Source organism: Drosophila virilis, chromosome 2 (assembly GCF_030788295.1).
Source record: "Drosophila virilis strain 15010-1051.87 chromosome 2, Dvir_AGI_RSII-ME, whole genome shotgun sequence".
NCBI classification, from domain to species: domain Eukaryota; kingdom Metazoa; phylum Arthropoda; class Insecta; order Diptera; family Drosophilidae; genus Drosophila; species Drosophila virilis.
The window spans coordinates 29,522,931-29,548,554 of NC_091544.1; the positions used below are offsets into that span (position 1 = coordinate 29,522,931).

Genomic DNA, 25,624 nt, shown 5'->3' on the forward strand with positions numbered 1-25,624 from the left:
GATTTGGGTTCCAAGCAAAAAAAATCCTGAATAACTCGTTGACTAACTGAAACATTTGTCCCATAGCTAGTTGATAGATAGCTCGGGCCCATACGAGTTTGACACAGGACTTGAATGTTTCTTTCTCAACGGAACATTCTATTTAGAGCTCTATCTCAGCCAGGATTTGCAGGTTTGGGAAGAACATGGTGCGTTAGGTTCGCAAGGACCAGCACTAACGATATGGATTCAAGTTTATTGGGGTCATCTAAGAATCCAGGCTGTGTACAATTTTAAGTCGCGGACCTCAAGAAAAGAGGCTAAAAATACAAAATCCACAATTTGTCAGAAACTATATTGGCAGTTTGGATGTCGTTTGGCCAGTTGATAGCCCTGGCCAGTATTAATTATTTGACACATAATTTATCAGGATCCGTAAGGATGCGGCCCTATTGAAAGAAGTAGCCAATCCTTAAAGGCTTTTCTTCCTTTTTTATTGTTTATTGAAAATTGGTAGGATAAGGTCTGTTTGCTGCCCAAAGGATATCAGGATTGTCCGTGAAATGACCAAGTTATGCCCGATATTGTGATAAGTAGAAATTGAAATTTTATCCTAGTAGATCTTTATAGTACGTGTTCCTTAAGGATTCCAAGTACTCCACTATAGATATAACGTCTCAGGATTAGATATAAAATTAATGTTGAATGGTTAACTACCTGCTTAACCTGATTACATTTGGTTTCAATTAATACTTTATTCTTTTTGAATTCATAAAATTACATTGAATTTGTCACGCTAATATTTCCATATATATTATCAAATATAAATACATATATGTTTAAAATCCAACTCATAAAATGTCTGTTCTTGCTTAGCTTTCGTCTTTTTTCATTCAGTGTATTATCCTATGTAGTTTCATAATATATTTGCTTGGTTTGAATGCATTTTGTTTTCGGTACATGTGAGGCTTTACAATTGTAAATATTTTGTTTAGTTAGTAACTATGTAATATTTTGTATGTATTTTATATCAAAGATTCGTTTACGTTTATAAAGTACAGCACTACAGGTAATGTTGCTTAGCCTAAATGGGTTAGTTTCGGTTTTATATTAGAGCTATCGTTTACCGTGCCTTTTAGAACTATATACAAGAAAAATAAAAAAAAATTAGAGCGAACATAATTATAGGGTATTAGGTATTTAATGTACTTCAATATTTGGCTTAACTCTTTTTCCTTTTTGTTCTGCTATCCATCCGTCCGTTAGTCAAGTGTCTTTCTTTAATTGAGATATTTGCTAAATAAGCATTGATTAATTTTTGTTTTTCTTCCTTTTTTTCTTCGTTTTGCGTATATTTTAAGCTAATCAGTCTAAATAAATAGAAGGCAACAAAAATTCAACATTTGTGGCTAAAACTGAACAAATTTTCACTAATACGCGGTCTAAATATTTTCAGCTAAATATTTATATGCTATAAGTATTATCTTTAAGCTCTACTAATTGTAACCAAGGCCAATCTGGCAAGCTACAAAAGAAAAAAAATGTTTAAATCAATTTCAAATTAGAATAAATGTAGATATTGTCTGTTGGCCTTAAGTTAGATAAATTATGTATATAAGAATTTGCATATTAGATCCACCAAAATTGGATTTTATCTAGTCAGAGGTTATGTCCAAGGAGCTTACAAACCAAAAGTTATGTATAATTATCTAGAAAAAATATTAGAATAGTTTGAGACATAATCTGTTGGTTTTAGCTTAACAAACTTTGCAAAATAAACAGAAGATTTAACTTTATCTAGTTTATAGAACTTAAGAATTTGTAGGAGTTAACTAAGATTATATTAGGATTATTGCACAAATTGTGGACCGCACAGTTAGAGTTATAGATTTTTATAGAGCTCGGATATGACAGTTGCTTAAACGGAATGCTGACGGGCAGTAAAATGATCTATTGCATATACATTCACATAGATAAATTTGGTATATGATAACAATGCTCTGGGCTTTGTACTTTGAAATGTGTGAGACGCGAAAGAGAGTGTACGATCTGTTAATAAAGCTAAATAACATGCACTTGTCCGTACGTAAAAGCTAAATATATAAGAACTTAAATCAACCATCAAATAAATACAATAAATATTTTGTCGTTTGTTACACATGAGATACAACGCAAGCATAGGAGCTACACTAACTGCCACTGCTGTCCAGTAGCCTCGCGGGGCTTACAGTTCCCCACGAAAGGTAAGATTAAAGGTTCGCAGCTCCATGGGCTCCAGCGTGATCTGTGCCAGCGAGCGCATGGTCTGCGGCTGCATATGCTTGGGCAAGCCCGTCAGGCTGGTCGCCTCGATGCTCAGCAGACGCAGATCGCCAAAGCGCACGTCGCCCAGACCGTTGCCGGTCAGCGGGCACAGACTGCTCATGTCCAGATGCTGTGAGCTGATACTGCAATCGTAGCCCTGACGATGCAACACCATTAGCGCCGAGGCGGACGGAAACAGCTGCAGCTGTGACTCGGAGAGCGTGCGCAACGTGGTCAGATGCACATCGCAGGGCAGCGCGCCATGTGGAAGCAGGCGCACCAGCGGCTGTAGCGCCGCTTGCGGCTGCTCAAAATTGCTCAAAAAGTAGATGTTCGGTGGGTAGCGCAGTCCATTGGATAATTGTTGAGCCTGCAAGCTGAGTACCTTGTAGCTGGGCGGTTTATCCACATTCTGAGTTAGCGGCACGTCCTCTACCAGCAGCCAAAACTTGTGACGCGTCAGGCGACTGTCGACAACGCCCTCGCCCATGCCGCGATAATCGTCATAGAGTGTGCGACGGTCCAACATGACCTCCAGCTGGCCAGGCTCATAGCTGGCGGCGCCTTGAGCGTGCGTGGTGAGCAGTGTCAGCCGCAGGCGAGCATCCTGCAAAAATGCGGCCGAGGTAATGGGAAAATAGTTGCCCTCAATTCCAATCGCAGGCACCTTGATGCGCCTGTTGAGAGAGCACAGATTTAGATCTATATAATCGTTGATATACCAGCACTTACTGATGAAATTGGAAACCATTTTGATCGCTGTAGAAAACGGGCAATTCGGGCATGCTTGTCTCGGTGGGCTCCTTGAGCGGATCACGCTGCAGTGGCGCCGGCGCAATGTTGTCAATGTTCGTGATCAGGCGCATGAACAGCTCCGTTTCACGATTCTTTGGCGGCGGCTCAAAGTCAATGTCGTTCTCTATATAAATAGCCGCATCCAGATGGGTGCGCGTGTTGAAAATGCGCACAGTATGTGCCAGGAAGGGTCCATAGATGACCGTCACATCGCTGGCAATGGGTCCCGAGGTGATTATGATGCGCACATCGTCATACTGTTCCAGCACATCCCTCTCGGCCTCGCTCTGCTCGGGATCTGTCTTAAAGAGATACGCGCCCGAATGGAACTGGGCGCTCCGATAGGCGGAAAATTTAACAGCGCATTGCATCGGCTGCAGCAGCTGCTGCTGCTTGTTCTTTCTGGTGATGGTCTTGAGGAAGCCGCTCTTCTCATCGAACAGCAAACGCATGTGGGCATTCTCCAGCTGGATGTCACCTGGCGGTGTTCAAACGAATGTCTCAATTAATAAATCGATTGAAAACTGACTTATATTATTTATATGTGATATATAGTTAAATATTTAACAAGAGTTACGAGGTGTACACACTCTGTTTGCAAAGATTGCAAGAGTTTATTGGATGGAAGTGTAATATCATTAAATTTTGGGTCAATTCCAGATGGATACGTAGAATACTTATGAGCTTTTTTACAGCTCAAGCCAAATATATTCTCTGCCGCCTTTATACTACACTCTCGAGATGGGTTTGGGAGGTAGGTTAAGGTCGACTTGTATTAACGCTTCATTAGTACTGTGATTAGTATTATTGTGTATCTATTTACTGTATATGCTTACCCGCTGGCTTGGCCTTCGCTTCAAACTCCACAACATTGACGTTGCGCGGCGTGGCACTGCCTGTTGCCGTCTGAGGCTGAGGCTCGACGACGGCCGCCTTCTCCGTGCAGTCGTCGCAGTAGATGGTAGCGATGTTGCGCTTGTAGTTGAACTCGTCCACTTGGACGCGATAGGTGCTCAATGATAGGGGTTCCAGTTCGGCCACGAACATGACCTCGAATTGGCGGATGGAGGTGCGTATGCGGCCGCTATTCGCCTGCAGCCGCTCATTGAAACCCTGCTCATAGACGTTGGTGATATTCCAGACGGGATTGATCTGGATGTGCTTGAGCTCCACGCCGTGGTCGTTGTAGATGCGCACATTGGGCTGCTGGACGCGCAACGTGACAATTTCAATGCGCCGCTGGGTGAGCGCATTGAAGATCACAAAGCTGGCCTCGGCATTCTTGGCCAACGGCACAGATGTCTCTTCCTCGTCGACTGCGTTGGTGTCGCTGGCCTCGTCGCTGCTAGAAGAAGCGCTCGGATTGGTCAGCTGTATGGGCATTTTGCGTGGCAATTTGCTAAAATTATCCCGCTCGAATTCACTGAGCAGAAAGCCGTGCTGATGTGAGCTGGAGTTCTGCAACAGCAGCTCCACACACGCCTCCTGCATCTTGACCATGTTCTGGGTGCTGTCGAACAGGCGCATGGCATAATCACGCATCACCGCTCCCTTGGAGGTGCCCGTAATGGCATCGTGATGCTGGAACAGGCCCAGATTGCGCCGGGCGTGTATTATCTGCTCGTAGTTCTTCTCATAGATCTTGATGGCATCCTCGTGATGCGCTTGGCGTGCCGTATTGTAGGCAATGGTAAAGAGTATCTCGGCGGCACGCAAATTATGCTCCAGCTCGGTGCTTAGCAGCTTGTAGAAGGGCCGTGTCGTAAAGTAGCCTGACCAATAGGCGGGCCTACCCTCCGAGAAGATGTCCGAGTAGACAAAGAAATCGCCCTTGAAGCTGGGAAACGCCTTGTTGTCGCCCATGCGCTGACGTATGGCCGCAAAATAGTCGCTGGGCGTGCCAAATTTAATGTCCACATTGTACAGACGCTTGTTGGCCATAATGTGGCTGATGAGCTTCTTGTAGTTGCTGTACTGTTGGTCCACCTCGCGCTCCCTGTTGTAACGGAAATCATCGCCGACAGGAATGAGGGCCACATTGTGCGGAAATAGGGAGGCGGTGCGTGCATATTGCTCCAGCAGCAGCTGGGCCTTCTCCTCCACATTCTCATCGGTTATATATTGGGCCTTTAGAGAGTATTCCGTGTATTCGCCGGGTATTTTGCGAAAGTCAAAGTTCAGGCAGATGGAGGGATGCGGGCCACAGGAGCCCTTGATGGAGTATATGTCAAAGGGCATATTGTGTGTCAGCAGCTTGCCCTGATCCTTGGCCGAGCGCCAGTAGGGAGTCCATATAAAATCGCCGCTTTGCTGGCGCGCGAACCACTCTTTCCATGCATAGTGGATGCGCTGTATAATCGCACCCTCGAATTGTGCGCCGGATAGCAGATATGGCACCGTGCTGCCATGCCCAAAGGGATCAATGGACCAGCCCACCTTGGGCGTGACATTCAAATTGTTCCTCAGCCACTGATGACCTTCGATGAGTTGATCCAGCATGGGATAAATGTGTACATTGGCCTCATCCGTCATCACCCAGCCGCCGGTGGTGATTTCTATGCGTCCAGAGTTTACCAGGCGCTTCAAAGCGCGTTGCTTGGTGGGATGTGCCTGATCCCACCAGAGCTGCAGGAAACTAATCTCCGACCAGATAAAGGTCATGTCCTTGTACTCCTGCATTTTGGTCACCAGCAAATTGAGTATCTGCCGCGAGTCCGACTGGAAGTAGTTGAAGAAGGTCTTCAGCCAACCGGGATCATTATGCGAATGCGGCACCACTATGACCTTCAAAGGTGGCCGCTGTTTATCCTTCTTCTGCGCCTCGTAGCGCTCCTCAAAGCCGCGATCCCAGTACTCCTTGGAGCGCATCCATTCGGGCTGTGGATGGAGATAAGAATTATGGGCTTGTCTTACATATAATAGAGGAGATATATATGTATTTTGGACATCATGTCTCTAGCTTATTACATAGTTGGAAAGGCGGTTGTACATGATTAGGTCGACTGATAAATACTCTGGCAATGCCTTCTTCTGGCTGTTATAGCTCTTTTGTCTATTGACAGGGGCTTCAGGGCATTAGTACTTGACCCGGATGAAGCCGGGTATTAGCCGCATTAGTATAAGGGCAATCTGTGCGTACATACCTGAAAATCAAACCTGCTGTGCTCCTCTGACGCTGTTATGTTTGTTTTGCTTTGGAGCAGCACGTAACACTTGTCGCCCCAGTGCACATTCCGCACCGTCTCAGCGTCTGCATTCGAGTCCAGATTCTCGTGTTGCTGCGTGCTGGGATAATGCTTTTGCTGCTGTGGCAACTGTTGCTGCTGGTGTTGCGGCTGCTGCTTCTGCTGCAACTGATGGGCGGCACTTTTGCCAGCGTCCACATTGAAGCTGTTGAGAGACGACTCGTGGGCACGATTCACGCTCACAGCCAGACCCAGTGCATTGGTATCCGTGCTGTGCGCCTGATTGGGCTGGCCAATTGAAATGTAGTACAGGCACAGCAAAATGGTCACAAATGCCGACAGGAGGCCAATGCAGCGCGCCGAGCCGCGTCGGAAGAGCTTAAAGGACATGTTGCGCGCGGGCCTCTACGGCGGATTAGGCCAGCTTTCCTCGTTGCTCCTTTGTTGCGCTGCTTTTGTATGTCGCGATGGACGTCTTTGAAAACTGCTCCTTTGTGCCTGTATCTGCAACGGCTAAAAAAAGAATATCATTATCATCATCGCAATGGAAGCCAAAGGATTTAAGTGCGAATTTCAAAAGGATTTTATAATTGGCAGCCAGACAGTTGCTGAACTGGTTGACTAACAAATACTCAGTTAACGGGCAAGTAATTTACTATATAAATATTTTTATAAAGAAAGTGTTTCCTGCAAGACCATCATTTAAATTTTGTTAAGAAAAATATAAGATTGATTTGTGCATATGAGGAAAGCAAAGTCTTAAGCTCTTATTCAATTATTAATGGTCGTAAAAAGGAGAGCCAACCCGAGTATTGCACTTTAATGCACTATTAAAATGAAAAGCTTAAAGCCCAAGCAGAATTCAAGGATCTCTCAGAACCGTGGTCTGGAACGTGTTAGCAAACGCTCAAACCATATGAATTCGAACACAATATGACCACAACCTCAACAAAGACTTGAAGCAGATAGAGTGAAAATAGGGGAACACAGCAGAGCAGCTGAAGAGTAGATTACCAATTAAATAATTTATGAACTAACGATGCACAACAGACAAACGATTTAACAAAGCACAGCCATGCGGAATTTAGAATATATAAGGCACACAAATCTCAAGCATTAAATGCTATTGATTCTCGCCATTAAAAAAGAAAGTTTCTGGATAAAATAATTGCTGAAAGCTTGCAGTGCAAGGCATGAACTCTAACAGTTAGAAACTCTTTAGACTGTACGAAAGCCTTATTAAAAAATCATTTTATAATCCTTGATTTCAGTTGTGTTCATAAATTAAAGATGTTGCCACGCAACGCCCATTCCTTTCATCGATTCTGCTTTGTCTCGATTCGACATCAAGTGCTATAATATTTTACATCACATTGAATATTTCTTGCATACAATACACGCCAGGATAAGCCAAGCAGTTGGGCGGTAAGGAGCACACAGAGCAGAGAGAAGAAACAAACACGCAAACCCAGCCAAATGCGCTGCCTGCGAAAATTTAATTAAGGCACATCCCGAAAATGCTTCGCATGTCTGTCACGCATATTGCGCATACATGTGGAATAGTTCTTGGTCACGTTGAACAGAGTAGGGGGGTAGGGCGGCTGTTGTGGGTGGGACCTGGTTTCAGGACCTGCGCGCTTGTGGCATAAGTAAATTTGCCAATGTGTAAAGCATTAAATTCGAAATTCCGCACACCGAATGCTGAACGCAATTTGCATTTAATAAACTATAAATAGTTTGCGGGCAAATGCGGGTAATTGCCTAATTATTAAATTATTACAAATTACGTTCTATCAATTATGCTAATAACAGTCGGTACAGATGAGGGCGCCTGTATTTCGGCTACCTAATGCAATGTGTATCAAAATAATATAATAATACTTCAAGTAACAAATGTTCTCTTGGGAGAGCATTCAGAATTTTTCACTTCCTTTTTGCGTTGAATTCTTAAACGTTTTTTGTATTTTATAGTTAACTATGCAAATATAATTATCATAAAATCATTATTATTCTATTCTATTCTGCAGGAGTTGTTAAGATTCGTAGACAATTCCTGCTCTACGCACGTCTCTCCCCTGTGCTCATTTACATATCATAAGTGAAGGCTTCATTATATGTATCATAAATTCAGTCAACTACATTACTTTATTTTTCACAATTAATTTAAACTTAGTCCGTAATAAAATATACTTTATGCCGCAATTTTTGCACTCACACAAAGCGCAGCAAAATGCAAGTTTGGCAAAGTCAAAAAGTCAAGGCAAGCAAATTACTTTACCCTCGACGATCTAACGAACCAGAAGTACCTAAAATAGAAGAAAAAAGTAGAATATTCAAAACTCAATCAGAAACTATTCACACACAAACGCGTGCATACTGGCATAAAGTTTGTGAAAACTTTGCCTGGGCTGGCCACAAAATTGGTTGCCTGTGCGTTGGCACACAGTGCGTATGTGTGTTGGGAACAGGGAAATGCATTACGCATCCGCCATGCAAAACAATTTTCAAATAATTGTTTAATAGGCTCGCCGAGAGGAACATACAGAGAGAGAGAGAGAGAAAGGGAAAGAGGGTTAGAGACATTAGAGACATTTATGGAAGCTAAATTTGAATTGCATTAATTTTAATCTGAAGCGAAAAGCTTTACTAAACTACACAGTCAAGAGCTTAAGTGTCAGCTGCTGCTGGGACCCCCCTTAACCAATGTTTCAATTAGCCACACACACATCAAGCGCACACACTCACATACACACACACACACACAATTAGCACAGCCACAGTCAAAGCCCCTCGCATGCTGATCAGCGGCCATTAAATGACGTTTGCTCTGAGCCCCCCTTCTCTCCGGAGAGCACCTGCCACTGGCAACATGCAAATATGTGTCTCCCTCTCGACACGTTCAGCAGTTAAGTTAAACGTTGTACCCTTCCCCTGCGCACCTTACCAACAACAAGTCACAATGTGCCAAGCGTATAAAAAAAGTGTAAAACTCTTGCTTAAGCTCATTAGAAGTGCGGCGGGCGGTTGGGTTGCGGAAGGGGGTAAACTGGAACTGGAACTAACATTGCGCGTGTTACACGTCAGTTGGGGATTTTTTACCCATTTTCTTTGCATGTCATCTTAACGTTTAAAGACGCGCTTCGTCTAGAGTCCCATTGGCAGTATTATAAAAAATAATATATACAAACATTTATCAAGTGCCACTCAAGTGCCTTTCAATTGACATTGCAAAATATCATTCGCTTCGCTGTCATAACTTTTCTCAAGTTGCAGGAAAACTGAGAAATAATTCAAGAGGGCTTTCAGCTTAAGAAGAGAAGCTGATGCTTAAGTTGAAGCATGCAATTGATTGCGTTTCTGTTAGAATTTTCATTATCAGCGGGGGGTTTTTTTTATGCCATCTTTCATTTCAATTTCTTCACTGATTTTAAAAAAATTTGAATGGATTGCTTCTCTTACTTCACCTGCCCTTCTTTTTCGACAGCAAAAGTTAGTTGTTAAGTTTTTACTTGATTTTCTGTTATTTAATACTTGTTAAGAATAATGTAGTAAATTGCGCTTGAAGTTGGTCTCAATAAATTATTTAATTTAAATTACATAAATTGATATATATATATATAGATGTATATATATATACTTGCTCGTAAATTCACATGCACACGCACGGATATTTTATTGCCATCTTCTATAGGCAGGAGGCGGACAAACTCTCTTATATGCACATTACTTAAAACAAAAGAAGTACAGAGCATGTTAGAATACGGCTAAATGAAGAGGTATTTAATAAAGGAGAGAGAGAAGGCAGTTAATTGGCGTGATCAGCGATCGAGTTTATCAGGTGAGAGCACAACATGTTAATGGAACACTAATATTCAAAGCATAAGAACCGGTTGTTCTTACTCAAAATAATGAGATTTGCATAGTAGGGCAGTAGCTAAAAAATACTATTTATTTAAACTTGACTTAAAACTTGAAAAACTGTTCTTCTTACTCGCATCTATGAGAATTGCATAGTAGGGCACTACGTCAAAATATGATTTACTTTAATTTCCCCTTTGGTCAAAGAGAACATCTACACATTTATACATACACACATTCCCACATATAAATGGTACACGCATTTTAACAACACGCTTATCAATCTGAATAGCTGCGAAACATTTCCATGCTTAACGCGCAATTCCCAAATCTAAGACTGGTATTTTATGAGTCTAGAAGAGTATTTTTCAAAGCTTATTTCCATATGATTTATCCTAATCAGCAAGTTTGTGCCTAACTTTAGCGAAGCGATAATGTACGGGCCCAAGAGATTTTAAATTTCTGCATTTCCGTAAATGTGGGAAATGTTTAAACGTAGCTTCGTTTTAAGTCAACTGTCGAAATGTTTGCAAATCAAACCGTCTGCTGACACATTCCGACTTATTAGTTGGACGAAAGGGCAAAAACTTTTTAGCCAAATTTGATTTCATCGTAAATTGCTCTGGCCATAGCCAAGGGACGGACAGTTGTTTTCAGTAGCTCGTCTGGTTGATGTCCTGTTTGACATGGTAGCTCGTTGCCATTGCTTGGTTTTTGGTTTGTCGCCAGTCCTTTTGCGCAATATGCGAGTCATTCCAGCTCAAAAATGTTTTGGTTCGGTTTTAACACCCTGTGGCTAAGACGCCTTGAATTAGGCTATGCACGGTCTGTGACAATGTTTGTAACAGGTAGAGGAGCTAACAGCTCTTATTACTATACATAATACACATGCATGTATATGTTTATATGTTCTAAAGTATCATTGTAAGTCAAGTTCATTTAGCCTTGTTTGTCAATTTTTTATAACCTTTGGTCTGCACGATCTGTAAGAACTGTAAGTTTTAAATAGTCTATCTCTCAATCTCAATCTACAGCCATAAATAGGCAGGAGATGAATTTATGAGTTGCTAAAACTGTTGCAATTACCGAAACGGAAAAGAATAAAAAACATGATATGAAATTAAGATGTTATAATTTCAGCAGGGTATCGCGTAGTCGACCATGCAATTCACAAACTGCTTTTCCTGTGATTATTGTGCTGCAAACCGTTTTGCATGCATCCAAAACAACAACAACAGCAAGAAACATAACAACCAACAATGACAAACTGATGCCCAGGTCGAAAACCAAAAGTCCTGAAGTTTTTCCGCCTGCCACTGGAGCTGAGTTTTCCCTTTGTTTTGCTGCCACAAAGTCAACGTATTGTAGTTCACATTTCCCATATGTAGTTGTGGCTGCGTATAGCCGAACGCATTGATTGCTGCCTACCCGAAAAAAGTTACAATTTTGTTTTTAGTTTTTGTTTTTGATCTTTTTTTTTTTTGCCCGGTTTACGAAAACTTTCTGAAAGCACTCGAATTCAATTTTTAACTTTGTTTATCAGAGTTCACAGCGTGTTATGCAGTCTAAACTGTTGTTGTTGTTCTTTGTGCTAGTAAATTTTGGTAATAATTTCAATTCGAATTGGATTTGACTGGCAGGAAATTGCCAGAGTTGGTAAAATGCATGGAAACGATGGCTTGCTCCTTTTGCTGTCAGCATACAAATGGAAAACTAAGGTACAAATAGAAATAAATGAAAACTTTATTTTCATCGAAGGTATTTGTTTATACGTATTGGAATAGCTGTAAGGGAAATCGTAGTAATTAGCTTCGAATCTATGAAGTCTGTATATTGGATAAAAACCGTAAACTTACTTTAGACTTTTTTGTCAGTGTGTCTGTGTAGACAAACGCTTAACATTAATATAAATAATAATAATTTCATAATATCTATGAAAGCTGCAAATTTCGCAACCATCACAAAAGCTAGCCAAACTAAAGAGAGAAACATTGATAAGTTCTGTGCACGAAATATCTGCAAAGCTCAAGTAAAGTTCATGTACGTCTCTTAGTGCTTAAATATTAGTTATACTTTGATCCGACCCAAAGTTTGAATACAAAGATAACTCACAAATTCACAATAGGAAAGTAAGTATTAGAACGAGAGAAACTTGTTAAAGACAGAAAATGTTGTAAACAATAACAACACTTTGGCATTTATCAATTGCAACTGCAGTTGAGAGCCAAATTGAGAATTTCACAAAAGTTTCCGCCGGAAAATGCAGTAGCGAACCTCTGGAAAATAAGTGTGTGTGTGTGAGTGTGTATTTGTGTTTGCGGCGATTATGTGAAGGGCTCTGCTGTTGACACCAGCACAAAAGCACTCAGGAACTCTGTGGAAAGTTTAAGATTTTAATTAAACAAAGCAGCCAAGCACTGAAAATCGACAGAGACAGGCACAGACTGAACGAGGGAAGATAGGCCCAGCGGGACCGGTAATAGAGCTTAAGATAGTTAGTCATCTTCCGCTCTCAACTACGATGAGCGTGAGCTTCAGTGCAGGGCGGGGTCTTTAGGGGTCTGAGCTCGTGGGCACGACATGTGCGCCAAAACATAACCGAAAAAGGCCCATTAGCATAGGCAACGACCCAACAAACAAGGTAAAAACAACATCAACAGCTTCTATATATTGTGGGTATAAATAAAAATATATATATATATATTCATACGTATATATTTATATATATATTATTACTATAGTTAGGAGAGTTTTTAATCTGTTCAGGCACATGCCCGGAAAAATTAACTTTACTAGCTGCTGCATGCTCTAAATGATGTATGCAGGCATTAAAGATAATCTCGGCCGACTGTGTGGCGCTCACCCACTACCAACAGTTAACTACAAAAAACAACAATAAGTGCAACAACAATCACATAGCACAAATTGCTTTATGTCGATGTCAGTTGCAATTGAGCCAAAAGCAGTTTAAGCGAACTGAACAGCAACAGCGCCATTGGGACTCAAAAGCCGTTAGACGCGCACAAACAGATACAGATACAGATACAGATATAGATACAGTCACAGACACACATATACAGATGATACAAATAAAAGTACACATACAGATATATATCGAATAAAGTCACAACAGACCTGCGGACTAGTTAGTCATTTTTACAGCGTCGCTTTATGACATATGGAGAACAACAACAACAATAATAGCAACAACGACAAGCTCCAAAGGGTCGCCAACTAAGGGACCCATCTAAACTTATGCACAGCGAGAAAAAAGGTTTGCCAAAATATAATATGTCTTTTAGGGTTTACATGCTTAAATACCCTGTACCCATTGAAAAGTAGAAAGCGAAGGCTATAATGGATATGTATATAACCTGATCCCGTAAGGAATATATTATATGCCCTATACGCATCAACAGCTGAGTCTATATATTCATGTTTGAGCTGGCAACTATATATATAACTCGACGATCTGAGAGTCTTATTCAAACAAGACTCAAATTTGTCATAAAAATTCGAGTAACGATTAGAAGGAGACCACTTCGACCCATAAAGTATATTCCTGATCAACATTCAAGTTGATATAGTCATGTTTCTCATTTATAGTAACTTTGCATTCGTTGCGCACAGTAAGTTGTTAACTTAAGTTGTTGCATGGAAAACTTTTTTGTTTTCTAGATATCTTGATCAAACTCGGCATTAATAAGCTTAACACTTATGCAAAATATTCTTTTCATCGGATCACTTAAGCATACAGGTGCCATAGGAACGATTGGTCGAAAATAAGGTTCTCGTATGAAAAACTTTTTGTTTTTCAAGATACCTTAATCATACTCAGCATTAACTGTGTGCCCTATACTTCTTAAATACGAGCTATAAAAAGGGCGACATTATGAGAAGGCTCGGTCTGCAAGATAGCTCTTGTTTCTCGAGGTGTTTAGAAACTATCAGACAGATTCTTTTAACGCAACAGTTCTTTGTTTATTTCGATAATGCCAACATGGCCAGCTGCAGATGGTTTCTTTTAACTTTTTCTAACTCCTGGCTTTTTGGATTCTTTGCAGCTGCCAAGCCTAAGGAGCTGAGTCAGTTTAAGAAATGTTATGTTCTCTTAAATGAAACTTGTGATTGTGGTTGTGCTTAATTCGAGAATAATGTCACCAGTTTTAATAATAAACTCGAATCTCTGTAGCTACAAAAAGCACATTCAAGGCAATCAAATCATAATGTGTGAGTCGAATTCCCAAACGGTTTAAGCGCAAACTTGATGAAATGATTTCACATGAGAATTCTGTGCAAACTTTCCACAAGAAGGACATTTGTCTGCTTAACTGAAAGATGAGCTTTTATACATGCGGCATATAAAATGCCACAACAAATATATATAATATTACACAAATAGAAAAACTGTTAAGACACGATGTTAGCATATCAAATTTGTTGACAAAAATTCACCGAAGAAACCAGTGTATGTATATTTTTTTTCTACCAGTTGGGGTCGCAAGCCCATATTCAAAATAGGAAGGCACTTGGGTTGGGCTTGGGTCACAAAACGATTGCCTAATGGGTCTGAGCTTTGTTTAGTTTTATTGTGTGTGTTCTATTACCCTTGCAGAGAGTATTATAATAATGTTTTGAGGTTGTAACGCATAAATACATATATATATATATATATATAGCTTATAATAAATATAATATTAGCTTATAATATAATATAATATATATATATATATATATATATATATATATATATATATATATTATATATATTATATTATATTATATATATATATATATATATATATTATATTATATTATAAGTAATCATATACATTCTTGATCAGTCGAGTCTATATAGCCATGTCAATCTGTCTGTTTCTATGCGAAGTAGTCTCTCAGCTTTAAAGCTATCGTCATGCACGGCCAGATCGGGCGACTATATCATATGATCGCTCGAAAATTAACTTGTTTGCAAGACTTGTTGTTTTTGAAGATATTTTTACCATTCTCGACATTAACTATTTTCCTTTGCTTCTTAGATATGAGCAAAGCATTATGTGCACTATGAAAGGTTCGCTCTGCAAGGGTATTAAATCTTCGACGTGCCGAAGATAGACAATCTTTTCGGTTTTTTTTTTTCAGTTTACAGAACCATTAAATCGACTCTTTTTCGTCAGGCCAGGGCGTTATGGCCATAACCCGGTTCTGTCCAACGACATTAGCTAATGACTGTGAAATGGCCTGTGAAAGTGGCTCGCAGATATTTGCATAAAGACTTCCTTGGTGTACAACAAAGCAGAAATTAATTAATCATGCCATTTAATTATACAACATTTTGCAATTAAATTGCAGAAAACAGCGATTGATTAAATGGAAAGTCATTGGCAACGGCTCTTTAGAGAGGATAATGTCAGGAGAGATTACGGACATTTAATTAAATGCATAAATCACAAAGAGAGGACGATTAAGATAATATGTCTCTGAAGAGAAATTCAACTTAATAAGTGCTCAAGAAAAAGTAAAATATAAATAATATGAATTAACAGTTAAGATATTGCGAACAAGTTAAATATTAGACTAGATATTGTGATTAAATAAAGAATCAATATTGAAAATATAAATGAGATACTATATTACTATATTACTATATTACTATATTACTATATTACTATATTACTATATTTCTATATTACTATATTACTATATTACTATATTATATTTCATGGCATAACTTTCTCTGCAAGTCGTGGATCTTCCATGGTCACTTTAAGTACTTTATTAAGAGCCTAACAGCGACCCATATATACAATGTCACTTTGCAACACTAATCCCGTTTAAGTGCTGTGTTTTGTATGCAAATAATGGAACCCATTTCGCAGGCTTCTTGTAAGTTTGTAGTTTTAAACGACTTGCAATTATTTTCTCATGAATTAGCCATCTAAGAAACAACAAAGTGAATTCCAGAAGCCGTTAAGGCACTCAAGTACTTGTATTAAAGCATTTGGCGAGAAATTTCAATGCACGTTTTAGCCTTAAAGCAGAGCAATAAGTGCTGGAAAGCGCTGATAAAGCACAAAAATGCCTGGTCATAAAATTTAAAACGTGAGAGTTTAACGTTGTGGAGCACTCCACAAAGGGGCGTGAAGAATTTTTTTTTTTTTGCCTTTTTTCTATTTTTCTTTCTGTGAAAAACATACGCAGAGGAAAGGAAATTTATTCGTGTGTTTTAATATACCCTAACAGTAGCAACGAGGCAATTGAATGGGGCATAACCGACACCATAGAATAAATATACACTACATTTTAGCATATGTATATGTATATAAATATTCCTGATGCGAGATTTTTCTGCTTATTTCTGACTTAACTTGATTTCCAATTAACGAAATGTTGCATGAAAAGTACCTCATAATTTAAATTAGAAGGGTATTTTAGCTTCGGATAGCAGTAGTTCTTTTCGATTCATTCTGTTTTCCTTGGAGCGTTAAAACAAAAACAAAAGCTATGAAAGCGACGAGCACAAACAATAGAGTCGTTTATTGCATTGATTATGAAATTTTTCATTTTATTATTATTTTTTTTTCCATTTTCATGCAGTTTAAATGCTGGGAAATAACACACACATTGTTTGCTACAGTTATATGTACATGTATAACAGGTTTCCAGTTACTTATCATGTAATTTCATACACATAAGTGTGCGTGTGTGTAAACGTGTGTAAACCAAACGCAACTCTGTGGGAACTGGAAAGTATTTTCCTTATATCAAATAGTTACTTCATTTTTGGTATCTGAAGTACTAAAGAACTGAAAGTACTCACTTGAAGTAGTCTTTAGATTCATTTGAGCCGCTCAATGGATTTTCATTATCAATTGATTCATATAATGAATGAGTGATATCACGGCCGAAATTGGTTCTGGTTCCGCACCTGTTGGAAATGTTCTGCCAACGTGTATTAACTGTAGCAGTAGTCAGTTAACTGTAACTAAATGGGCCTTACTAGATCTGATAATGTCATGAAATCGTAACACATGGCATACGTGTACCAAACCCTTTTAGCCAACTCATGATCCCCACATATCACCATGCAGCCCCCTCTGCTTTTGTAACGCATCATTAGCAACTGCCTGAATTGTAGGCCAAAGAGTTGTTGTCAGCGGTACCATCGGCGCTTATTGCGAGAGCACTACCGATGCCGTGACCAAAACTGAAGCCCAAGCCGTCGGCTGATATGTTGATTATATTGCGCCCCGCATTTTATATGGTAAAACGATATGATTGCATGATGACATGACATATAATAAAGTCTATTGAAGAGGCACACAACCACAGGGACTCAGACGGCACACAATGCCCAAACAACTTAAAGACAAAATTCCAAATAGAGATGGGCGTGTACCAAAAAGCACGAAAGACAACAAATTTAGAAAAACAATAGACAATAGACGAAAAGTAAATATTCTCATAAGCAATATTTTCATATTCAAATTTCATATTTAAATATTTTGAGTAAATGTTTTCAAAGAATTTATATAAATGGCACTTACTTATATATTTGATTAATAGCTAGAAAAACATTAATATTATTCCATATATTGCTACTTTACTTTCACTTCTAGAGCCACAAAGTGTTATGTATTGTTATGCTTAACAGAATCATATGGGATTTCTGTAATATTTAATTTTCCACTCACGACACGACACGGACCCATCTCTAATGATAAGCTGGAAACGGCAATGCCACCGGAAAATTGACAGCACGCCAACAACAATAACCGCATCGAATGGAAGCGAAACAAACATGCGGGGGAGTTGTGAGAGGGCAACAAAATCCAAGTATGAGAAGTAATGGAATAAATGGAACACAGCATGCAGCGAGTGCGCTTTGTGGGGGTCTAGTGGCTAATTTTAGTGACACAAGTTATTAGCTGCAAGCATGTGTGTGTGCGATAATATCTAGAGCCTTAACTAAATAAAGAGATATAGGTAATCGATAGGCCTCTATTGAGGCAGCACAGAAAAGCTAAAGAGCGAAATGAAAAGAAGGACTTTGTAAACAGTTGATTAATAGAAAAATGTATATATAACAGAAAACATAGTTTATTTTGTGTAGATCCAAGAAATACACGCAAAAACCCCCATGCTGCAATTTTTGGTAGCAAAATAATGTTTCCTATTATGGAAAATCCAGAACTAACTTGGAAAAACTATGTATACTATACTCATATAGAACATTTTAATATATACAGAGCTAAGTAATATAAACAAAAGAATATTAAGTGAAGAACGAAATGAAACCAAAGGACCCAGCTTAGATACAGGAAGCTGCTGCAATGAGGAAGAAAATTAAATACTCAAATTAAAAAATATATGTTGTGAGTGCAGCAAACGGAAATAACTTAATGAATAGCACATCATATCTCGGTTGTAGATCAAAATTTATGTGGCAACACCCTCTCTAGAGGGTTCTCACCCACCTCCTTCCCCCACATCCATACCCAACAACATATTTAAATGCACATGTTAAAAATGCCAACTAACACACACAGAAATCAGAAAATCAGAAAAGTTGTGCTGCAACTTTTAATGGCATGCCACCGAGTCCTGGCCACACCAAGGACAACAGAGGCGTCGACAAAAAAAAAAAGTAAAATAAATCAGGAACATAAATCAAGGCAAACGTACACAGTGTAAATGCCTGGTGGAAGGGAATTAAAGAACAATGCGGCACTTTAAATGGGTTGCCCGCTTCCAGGAACCAGATTCGCTCCACTTAATGCTCCAGCAACTGGGCGTTGAATTTGTTGTGGTAATTGCATTTACCGTACAAATAATTAAGAACACGGCACACTCAAAAGGTTAAAATCGTTAAAACGTTTAGTTTACTTTGAAGCTGACACGTTCCTAATTTTCAACGTCCTGCAAACGGGACGCCCGTTAAGGTCCAGGTGTCAAGAGAAAACAACAACAGATAATATGCGACTTTTCGGAATAATATATGACTTTTCGCGTTTGCCCAACCGTTGCCGATGCCGCACAAAACGCAACTGAGCGCAGCCAACGAGCGAACGGCTTTAACAACTTCGACTTCGACTTTTACTTCGCTCGTTGACTCGGCTCCAGCAACAACGACAACAACAACAACAACAACAATAACAGCAACAACTAGCAACAGCTGCTCTCCTTTTAGCTAGCGACCAATGCGCGGGCCCGACGGCATGCACTTTGCCTCGGCTAACAACAACAGCAATGCGTTTGTTTTTATCTTTATTCAGCTCGTGTGCTCGTGTGCTCGCTCGTGTATTTGCAACTGTAAATTTTGGAGTCTTGCATTCATTTAGGCAACTGAAAAACTAAGATTCGAATTCGAATCTTATCCTATATGAATAAAGTATTGTTTCAACTAAAGACCAAAGTATAGCCACTGTTGTTTAAAAATTAGTTAAGATAGTTAATTAAAATACTTTGATCTATTTTAATATTTGCAAGAAAAGCGGCCATTCATCAGTATTCTATGCGTCGCAAACTAATACACTTTCCACTTCTTAACAATGAACCGATTTTCTAACTAATTCTACATTTTCTGCATATTTGTACAAATCCTATTTTTCAGGATAATGTGCTATCTCAAACCTGAACCGATTTGCAGCCGTTGTGACATTCGTTATATCTTCTCTGCAGTAAATTATCAAATATATCTAAATAATATATTCTAAGTATATAGGGAATTTGTCCCTTACTTACATTTGTTGTAAAGTTCTTGAACCTTGTTGCCTATGAGCCATTTAACTTGTTAAGTACTCAAACGGCAACAACGTGGAAATCTTTACCATGGCATTAATCTGCGAACTGCTTAGCGCTGTGAGTTCATGCCTTCGGGTAGATTGGCAAGACTCAAGGGTGCAACTTGTTCGCTTGAAAGGGGCTTACCTGGGCTCAGTTGAGTGCAGCAATTAACCGTTAAGGAATGCCTGCAAATAAAACCGCAAGGGCGGCGAGTTGCAGCCATGTGCGGACTGAATGGGAGAGAGCCTCCCCTCCACCAAACAGAAGGCTGCCGCTCGAGTGGCCCTAAAAGCGAAAAGCGAAACGAGCGGAGAGCTTAAGAAACAAAGAATCAAGTAACTTTTAAGTGGAGAAGGTCGCCGTGTATTGAATGCGGACGACGCAGACGAAGGCAATGAGAACGATGGCAAAAGCAAACGCTAAAGCAGAAACCAAAACAGACAACACGAAAAGCACCAGCAAGCCGGGAATTGGCACAGGCCCTTGAACAAATCCGTTGAGCCCACGCAAGATGCGGCGCGACACGACGTGAATATGACGACCAAGTGCAAATGGCATTTACTGACAAACAAAATGCTCGCACAACGAATTCGCGCATGCCCTACACACAATAGAGGTTATTTCAACACCTAGTTCTAGTCTCGTTTTCTTCTTATTTCTGATTCATACTACATTTTGGAATATTCAAATATGGAATTTACTATTTTTATAGCAAAATTCATCAGGTTCGTTTTAACAGTCTCATTAAAATGTTGGCTATAGTTATACTAGCCTGATTCTTCTGCTTGTGATACAACTATATGAGAAAGTTTTGGTTTAATTCAATTTATAAGACCCATGGAGTATTCTAATACTGTGGGACTAGGATTTAATAGGAATTACATAAAGCTTATGTAGCAGATCTAAGCAACACTTGAGCCATACCTACTACAGTTTCTGCCTTAGAAAAATTGATGACATAGTCTTTGTGTGTGCCACAAATCGGGCATGTCAATGGACGGCAAATTGCAGCAGCTTCAAAGACGACAATCTTCTCAAGAGCTGTTGTTAATGTTGGGGCATAAATGCTTTCTGAGAGCAGCTAGCAACTTGGCTGTGCCCCCAAATGCTGGCGTCTCATTCAACCAAGTGGCACAAACACATAAAAAATCAAATATGTAGCCAACGTTTGCAATCGACTGCACAATACTCTAAAAATGTGTGTTGTGTTCGAACAAGTTCGAGTCGAATGTTCCACTTAAAGTTGCAAAGAATATGATGGACCGAGGTTCGAACCAAGAACTGTGTTCGTTGATGTGGAAAGCCCGCGTGCTGAACTCAATCTGAATACAAAATATTGGTTCCAACCGCAAAAATCAACAGCCAGACTTTTCTTTCGGTTGCAGCCATTTGTTACACAAAACAAATATACGCTCTTGCATCTTTTTTTACAGTGTATAATCATCGCCAACGATGCAGTCGGCAGGACATTTCTCTTGATTTGCAGGTCAATTGGGCTGCAGACAGCAGTCGGTCACTGTCCTCGTTCAAGTCAACGTCAACGTTGCCGTTCACATTTTCCCCCGAGTTGGCAATACGTTCTGGGCCAGGTCCGAAGCGCCCGTTGAGCTGCACTCAACTAAAACGTAACGGTAGAAAAGAGCCAGTCAGTCGTCAGTCAGTCCGTCAGTTAGTCAGTGAGCACTCGAAGTGCGTGCAACGTTTGTCAAATTGCAAACTTCAAGCGACGACGACGACGACGGCGGCGGCGGCAGTGCCAGCGGTTGCCACTTTCTGTTCCCATGCCCAACATGGCCCATACCGATCCCCATATAGCCGCAACCGGTAGCCGCATCGCCAGCAGTTGACAAAACCCAACCAAGCAAACCAGCAACAACAATAACAACAACATCAACCGCAGCATTTGTAATGGAAATGGAAATTCCTGCATTGAAATCTCGTTTTATATGCTTTCTTGTTGTTGCCGTTTATGACTGTTATTATACCCTAACAATGAGTGTAATATTATTGAGACTAACTAAAGAACACATTGAAGGATACCAGCTCAGGATACCTTTAAGCTAAATAGTTGTAACCAAGTCTCGCTATCTCTATTCTAGTCTATACAAACTGGTCTTCTTCTTTTTGCTCCAGGCTATTGTCATAGATCTTGCCATTCGATCTGTTGAAAACCGGGTTCTTATATGAACATAACTATCCTTAAATGTTTCACCAAAATCTACAATATAACCCTAACGCGATACGATGCTCCTAAGATATGGGATACAAGATCTGATTAACATCGGATAGTACCCATAGGAACAATAGGTAATAATTCCAATAGTTTTGCATAGAAATATATTGCAAATGAGTTAAATTTTTGTCAGGGTATTTTATCTTCGGCATTCGAAAGTTTATCAGTTCCTTCTTGGCCGACTGCAAGTGACATTACCCATCAGTCGTCGTCTTTTGTTATTTTTGTTGTCTTTATTGTTATTTTAACTGTTGCACTTTTGTCCACGTTGCATTCTCCACTCCAGGTTTTCGACTGAATTGTGTCCATTATATAGATTTTCTCAATTCACGTCACGATAAACGAAATACCACCCAAAAAGCGAAACTCAATTGCAATAAGGAAATGATATTTAAAACCTTTTTTTTTTTTTTTTGAGTCTCATTTTACCGGTTAATAAAAAAATGTATTTCTTCTGGGGATTTTGCTGTTAGGGAGTCTGCTGATTCATGGAAAAATCAGATAATTATAATTATTGTAATACTTCGCGATAAGGTAGACACTAGTTTTTCTCATTTTTAATTAATGCTTTTTGTTTTTTATTACGTGTTGAATTCCGTGATTGAAGCGACCTAATCAACTTTATCTTTCAGTCTTCAAAATTAGTTACTAGTATATTTATTGATTTAAACAACAACAACAACAAACTAGCGTATTTACGAGTATACAACTTTTACCCAATTGGATATTTGCGAATTCAGAAACAAGAAATGCCAATTCTTCTATTTGTCAACTTGTCTACTTTAGGCAACTTTAAAGAAACCGAAAGTAATTTGAGGCAGTTCTTGAATCTTCAAAGTATTTTATAGATTATCTTGCTTGTTCAATATTGGTTCGGGGTATTCCGTGGTATTTGTTTCATGCTTTTTAATCGAGTACTAAAATATTTTGGTTTGTCTGGTCGTTTTTTAATTTTCGAATAATATGTTTTATCTTTGGATATCAACAAATCTCGCTTAGATACGAATTGTTAAGTTAATTGTACTCTAAAATAATTGTTCCAGGCCAGGTTTGCGTGTTGGAATGCAATTGTTCCAAATCATTAATTCACATTTCGCTAATAGCAAAAAAAAATGTTTTACAAGTATTTTTAGCGTGTCATTGGCAAAAGTTGCTAAATGTAGCTCTAATATTTCAAGCTGTACCCACTAAAAAAGAGTATAAAACAGGGTACAGTTTAACTTGGCAAGAGTATGTAACAGAACAGACATTTTTCAGAGCGATTGTTAAATAAACATGAACCTTATTTAACAATTAATATTATGTAAACTGATGGAAAAAGAATCACACTCAATGATACAAATTATACAAAAGTTAAGTAAATGTCAATATAAATAGGTCTCGTAGCAAAATACACGGTATCACTTAGTCGGGCACAGTTAATAGTTGTCATTTAATAGTGTATTTGCGGTTCAGTTGCAATCTTAACTGAAACATTTATGTTAAAAACCTATGAAAACTCAAATACTTAACTTCGAATTAAATCATTTGACACAAATTAACTAAGGAAGTGAATTTTCGGAAACATGATAATTGTTTAAAATTGATGAGTCTAAGAATTTCACACGCTTGAAAGTGATTTATTGATATTCATTGATTCCGAATATAAATTGTTTATTCGCAGCTTTACCCGACAAACAGGGCAAACCTTTCTTTGATCACAACAACGATTATCCATATATAAATACATACACACATACATACATACATACATACATACATACACACATACATACATACATATGTATATGCGCAATACAAGAACATCAAACAAGCAAGCAGCAGAAGGCAACAACAACAACAACAAGCCAAAACGAGATTAGAAATGGACAACGAAGTTCAAGAGCAGAAACAAGCGTGTAGTGGTTAATGGAGCCACGCGGGGGTCGGCGGCAACGGCGGCAACGCCGGCGTTGCCAATAGTGTGTGAAAAAAGGTCAAAGAAAGCAAAGAAAAGGGAACATATTAAACGTATGACAAAGGGGAAAGCAGAAGACACAAAGCATTTGCAAAACAGTATAAGCACAGAAGCGTCGGTAGAAAATCAATTTAAATTGAATTATACAATAAAAAAAATAAACGATTATTGCATGCAAAGAATTGAGAAACGAGCTCAGCATTGAGCGAGAGAATTGAAGCAAAGCATAAGAAAACTGAATGAATGAATTTAATTCGAACGCGAACGAGTAGCTAAAAAGCTAAATAAAGACAAGCTGTCGCTGCGGCTGCTGCTGCTGCTGCTGCTGCGACGGCGGCGACTGCATAAATTAAAGATGCCGCAATTTTGTAACAATTTGTAAATGCAGCAGCAGCGGCGCAGGCAACAAAAAGGAGATGCAAATATTGTGGTGTGGCCAGACTGTCTGGGTCACTTTTTTTTTTTATTTTTTTTTTTATTTTTATTTTGGGCCAAACAAATTTCTGATAATGCTGGTGGGGGGTAGGCAAGTGATAGACAACCTTGACGCACAGCGTCAGGTGCGCTGTAACGGTAATTGAACGTGCATACATTCACGCAAGCACACATTCGCAAAATCAACAACGTGCAGCAATTTTGATAATTTGATTCAAGTCAAGCAAAATACAAATTTAGTTGTCTCGTCTGGTTGGTTTGCGCTGCCGCTCAACTAAACTTGAATCCGGTTTCTTATTTTTTTTTTTTGGTCGGGATTATAAACAGAGGGTTGCATTTGAATGTGTGCGTGCTTGTGTGTGTGTGTATGTGTGGGTGTGTGGTTGTTATTGTGTCTGTGTTGAAAGGATGAAAATACTATTGATTGTTGTGACCTGCACATTTTACTCACCTTTTTGTATAGCGTCGCACTTGTTTTATTCACTGCTTTTGCCGCAGTTTTGTTTAACAAATACACTGCATTTTGTTAAATTGGACTTACACACATGCACATACACACATAGCGTCGCGTAATCCTTGCACCAACAATGCGCGCACACACCGTTACAAACACTCAACAGACTTGTTTCAATTATCAAATAATTTGAAGTTTTGTTAAAAGGACCGTTAAATGAGCGGCTTAACGAGCGTTGTTTTTGTTAATCAAATGTAAACATAACGCTTAATCAATTAAAACGCGCAGCACGCTCAGTTCGGCCGCTGTTGTTGAGCAAGACTAAGCGCGAGGCTGCTGGACAGTGTGACCGTGCAACGCAAACGGCAAAAAAGCAACCAATTTGCAAATGTTGTAAGATCTATCGATAAATCTCAATTACAAATATCGAACAGTAATCGAGTATTTTAACGGTTCAATTAGATATTTCAATTTAACGAAGATAATTCTTAAATTAATGTAAACTATAAACATGCTTCTAGAGTTATAATTAATGATGTGCACGAAAAGTCGTAAAACATGGTTTGTAGCAACAACGTCATTGCTATTAATAAATATGCTGTTTAACCAAAGTGTTTGAAACCTGGGGGTAATTCCAT

General features: G+C 39.2%; 1 protein-coding gene across 2 annotated transcripts; it reads right to left on the reverse strand.

Annotated features, from left to right (window-relative positions):
• Positions 1-880: 880 nt before the first annotated feature.
• On the reverse strand, positions 881-25,315 carry LOC6633139 (alpha-mannosidase 2). 2 transcript variants are annotated; one of them, XM_015170361.3, is made up of 5 exons: positions 24,984-25,315; positions 6,222-6,776; positions 3,915-5,955; positions 3,016-3,556; positions 881-2,960 (listed from the first exon to the last, which is right to left on the reverse strand). In XM_015170361.3, the coding sequence occupies exons 2-5, from the start codon at positions 6,651-6,653 to the stop codon at positions 2,204-2,206; spliced, it is 3,771 nt and encodes a 1,256-aa protein (XP_015025847.1). In that variant the 5' UTR covers positions 6,654-6,776; positions 24,984-25,315; the 3' UTR covers positions 881-2,203. The 2 variants fall into 2 exon arrangements, with proteins under 2 accessions (XP_015025847.1, XP_002056378.1); XM_002056342.4 differs by lacking the exon at positions 24,984-25,315 and adding an exon at positions 18,807-19,179.
• Positions 25,316-25,624: the final 309 nt, after the last annotated feature.

Coding starts and splice junctions, on each gene's coding strand:
- LOC6633139 (XM_015170361.3), bottom strand. CDS start 6,653: ATGTCCTTTAAGCTCTTCCGACGCGGCTCGGCGCGCTGCATTGGCCTC. Junction 3,557..3,914: donor AGCGAAGGCCAAGCCAGCGG/GTAAGCATATAC, acceptor GAACACCGCCAG/GTGACATCCAGCTGGAGAAT. Junction 2,961..3,015: donor AATGGTTTCCAATTTCATCA/GTAAGTGCTGGT, acceptor CTCTCTCAACAG/GCGCATCAAGGTGCCTGCGA.